At 41.1% G+C, this 4190-nt stretch overlaps 1 protein-coding gene across 1 annotated transcript in view; it reads right to left on the bottom strand.

The window, feature by feature from the left end:
• nes (nestin) overlaps window positions 1-3598 on the bottom strand; it is an 8487-nt gene extending 4889 nt beyond the window's left edge. The window contains exons 1-2 of the mRNA XM_037676772.1: window positions 2625-3598; window positions 1402-1526 (exon numbers count right to left, since the gene is read on the bottom strand). Coding sequence (XP_037532700.1) covers window positions 1402-1526; window positions 2625-3455 — 956 coding nt within the window. The 5' untranslated portion in view covers window positions 3456-3598. The remainder of the gene's footprint in view (window positions 1-1401; window positions 1527-2624) is intronic.
• Between the last annotated feature and the right edge of the window lie 592 nt (window positions 3599-4190).

Here is a 4190-nt window from a genome sequence, read left to right as displayed (position 1 = left end):
AAGAATGTAGATATTAGCTCGTTAAAATATACCAAAATGCAGGAAATCACATCTACTTTATTAAAATTTTCTAGGGGAGGACCCCCTGACCTATGAACCCCCCCTCCCCACCCACTATTTGCATTCCAGCATCGATTGGCTCACAAATGTAGCCCTGTTACTTTATGACTCCTGCTGTTATGGTTCTGTTCAGTTTTCTGTAATAATTTGAAGAAGTGGCGATACTTTGTGTTCTTTATGTAAATTCAGGTCTCTCTTGTCAATGAGTCCCCGGGGCTCAGTGGGACTAACCTGTAAAGGTTGAATGAATAGGTAAAGTTTTAAAGTGGATTTTGATGATGTTAATTTTCTCAAAACTATCATTTTTGGAAGCTGAAATTAAAAATTTTGTTAATTAAATTTGTCTTGAATGAAAAATAGCCCATGTTTAAAAGTGTAGAAATTGTATTAACACTATTAAAGAACAGGTCTTAAGTATTTATGTTACACAAATATTTCCATTGCATTAAAGAGACAAATTGAAGAAAATTATTTAATAAACATGAGGGTTATGAGGGGGCCCCTGAAACTTTTTCTCCCCTGAACCCAAAACGTTTGAGAACCCCCGGCGTAAACCACAGCAGATGAACAGTTTCATTAATTTTGCAGCTTTCAAATTATCTTGTTCACATGTCTTCCTACTTTAGCAGAATAAATCTTGTAAAATGAGAAATAAAAAACACAAATATGTGAATTTTAAAGTTATTGAAGCAACTCAATTCAGTTCAATTCAACCTTTATTTAAACAGGTTGAATTGAATTGCTTCAATAAATATAAAATACACACCTTTGTGTGTTTTTATTTATTCTTTTACAAGATTTATTCAGCTAAAGTATGGAAATAAACAAAGATGTGTATTTTATAGTTTTTGAAGCAATAAAATAGCGCTGCAAACCGTATGGTAGAATTAAAAATGTTAAAAAGGAACAAACAAAACTTTAGCGGTACTTACTGCACCGTATGAAATCAAACGTAAAAATCCTGAACTATATTAAACTATTCAGTCCAAACAAGTTTACCATGGTGGTATTTCAGGTGTAAATAATCCAACTCTTAAATGCAGGTCTGCACTTAATGTACATAAAGCTGAATCCACCAATAAAACTCACGGAAGCTTCGTTCACATGATCAAACTACTTCGAGCTGGCTGTAATCTGCGTTGGGAAACAAATATTGTTGGTAAATTATTTGTTTGAACTATTTTTAGTCGCTTTTTTTGTTCATAGATAAAGAAACACACAGTAGTTGGCATCCTGTCTAAAAAAATTGCTTTCAAATGTTTTATTTAAGAAGCCATGAACCATTGTGGGGACATTGTTTTTTACTTTAAGTAATCCCAAGCAGCCCTCTGCTCTGTGTACCTGTACGTTGTTACTTCCAGGCCGAGCGACACCTTCAGCTGCACCAGGCCGCGGTTCTCCTGCAGGAGGTGGTCAATCTGCTGGCTCAGCTCCGCCTTCTCCATCTCCAAATCCTCTAAGTGCTCCTACCCAAACAGGAAATAGAAGCAGGTAAAAACCTTGTGAGAACTTTGTTTTGCTGTCTGTCGTGCTCTGTGGTTCGACAAACTAAAGAATTCAGAGCAGCAACAGCTGCAAAACAAGACATTTCTAAACCAACCTGCCATTGTAGCATTTTTTTTTTAATCTATCATTAACAGACAAAAAAAATGCCACTCAGACCTCACAGTGACTCAGAACTAAACCTAACAACCTCAATCCAAAGATATGCACCGCGAGGTACATATTTTTATATTTAGTTCCTCACTGTATATTTGTATTTACGGCGAGGAGCTAACACAGTAAAGTCACTTGCAGGTCTTAAAGGCCTTCTCCCTCTGATGTTTATGTGTTAAAATCGTTATATGTAAGATTTTCGTTTAAATACAGTGTGCAGTTTTTCCCAGCACTTCATTTTTGTTCAACAATAGATGCGCCAGAGCTACATTTTGTCTGAGCTTGGGCCTGACGCTGGTTCTGAAGTGTTTGCATGGAGCTGTGGATTATCGCTCCATTACCTCAGATGGACACGTTGCTTCGTCGTCTTGCCTGACTGACTGAACAGAGCTGGACAGTCGGTGCTGACCTCATGGGAACAGTTCAGGAGCAAGTCAGCTGGACAACTTGCTGGTTTTCAGAAACCTCCAATAAAAAAAAAGTACTTAAAGGAACTGAAGATCAATAATGAGGAAACCCACATGTTTTGAAAAGCTCTTTTAAGTTAGTGCATTTAAAGACTGACTTTAAAATATGGTCTTTTCAATTCAGTTCACTTTATTTATACAGCACCAGGTCAGTCACAACACAAGTCACCTTAGGACACACAGAAACATTCACATACATAAAAAGTACATTAATAATGTTGTTTATCTGAGGTAACAAACTTGTTTGAACATATAATCTGTTAAACATTGAATTATTGGGCTGCCTCAAATCTTAATTAATTTGTTTTAACTGAGAAATAAATGTTCACTTTTTGTCTTAAGCCAAGATTCTTAATTAATTTGCAAATATTTTTTAACTGCTTACAAAACAACTTAAGTAATTTCAACCAAAGATGAGTGGTACTGCAACAGACTCCTCACCTGGAGGTGTTGGATCTCCTGGAGGTGTTCCTCTCGGCAGTGGGACACACTCTTCTCCAGATGTTGCCTGACATCCTGAGCTGAAGCGAGCTCTTTCTCCAGGGTTTGAAGCTCCAGCTGGCTCTCGTGTTTCTCCTGCTGAACTTGATTCAAACGGCTCCTGGCCTGGTTGAGGGATTCCTCTAACCGAGCTAGCTGTCCCTGATAGGCCCCTGCAGCCTCCTGCCAGGCTCTGGTTGCCCTCTGGGAAAACTCCTGCCCCACCCTGAGGAGCTCTGGTGTCTGCTTGGCCCTTTGAGCCAGAGTTGGAGGCATCGTGGCTCTGGATCGAACCATCGTGGTCTCCAAATGAGCCACGTCTTCCTCGTGGGCGTGAATGAGATGTCTCATTTCATTCTCCAACTGATTGACCTCCTCCCTGAGCCAGATCTGTGCCCTCTCTTCCTCCTGCAGCTCCTTTCGGCTTTGCTCCAGCTTGGATTTGGCTGTCACTTTGGCCTGAGCTTCCCTCTGTCTTTGCAGCTCTAAGTCTTGGAGCTCTTCGTTCATCTTCTCCACTTCCAGCTCTGTGAGGACCCTCTCCCTCCAAGCTGCGTCCACTTGCAGCCTCGCCTGCTGCAGCTCCTCCTCTAAGCCTCTCCTAAGTGCCTGGGCCTCCTGGTCGTTGTGTCTGATTGCTTCGATCTCATATGCAAGCTGCTCGTTTTCCTCCTCCAGAAGTTTGACCCGGCTCAGGTAGGACTCCAGGCGTCTGTTCAGGTTCAGCATTTGTTGCTTCTCTTCACCGAGGTTGTTTGGGTGGAAGCTTTTGAACACACTTTGAAACTCCATGTCAGCATCAAAAAGGAGAAAGAGTTTGAAGAAAGCCGGGCGTCACTCTGAAGGACACAGATGAGGGTTTGGCCGTCGGCTGCAGGCCTGAGTGAAGCTCCTGTGGGGCTGTGGTGGTGCGACTGCCAGCAAGAGACTCCCCTTTTCATACTGGGCTTAATGAAAGGGGCTGGGCACTTGGACATGAGGGGAGGAGGGATGGAGAAGGAGGAGACTGGAAGAGGAGGGGAAATAAAGAGGAGGAAGGCTGCAGAGGGAGGGAGGGGGGATAGAGAAAAATATTGACGATGGAGAGCTGTAATCAGCAGACAGAAGATGGGAAAGAGCTGTGATCCAGTTTACATCATTAACTCTTTCCCAGCTGGACCTGTGTCCAGTTTAAGATCCAACTGTAAATGTGTGATTGACAGAACGTTTCTCTTCATTTGCCGTTTTCATTCGCAAAACTTAGGATCCCTAATCAACCTAAAAGCAGGTTTTTAATCATCTTTATTTGGAAATAATTTTATGATGCGTACAGATGTGGTGTAATATTTGTTTATAGATGCAATACGTAGGTTTTTAACCAAAAGCCACAGTCTGACATTGAAATGAGAAGATGAGAGAGCGAGAGGGAGAGTCTGCGTTATTAATCACTTCTCTGTTCAGATATTGTCTTATTTCTGTCTACAATTCATAAACACAAACCAACTTAACAGTGTTTTTCTTTTTAAGCTAAAACTGAAGATTTAGTGA

Source organism: Nematolebias whitei, chromosome 5 (assembly GCF_014905685.2).
Source record: "Nematolebias whitei isolate Nwh7 chromosome 5, NemWhi1, whole genome shotgun sequence".
Classification (NCBI taxonomy): domain Eukaryota; kingdom Metazoa; phylum Chordata; class Actinopteri; order Cyprinodontiformes; family Rivulidae; genus Nematolebias; species Nematolebias whitei.
This window is presented reverse-complemented; position numbering and strand designations above follow the sequence as displayed.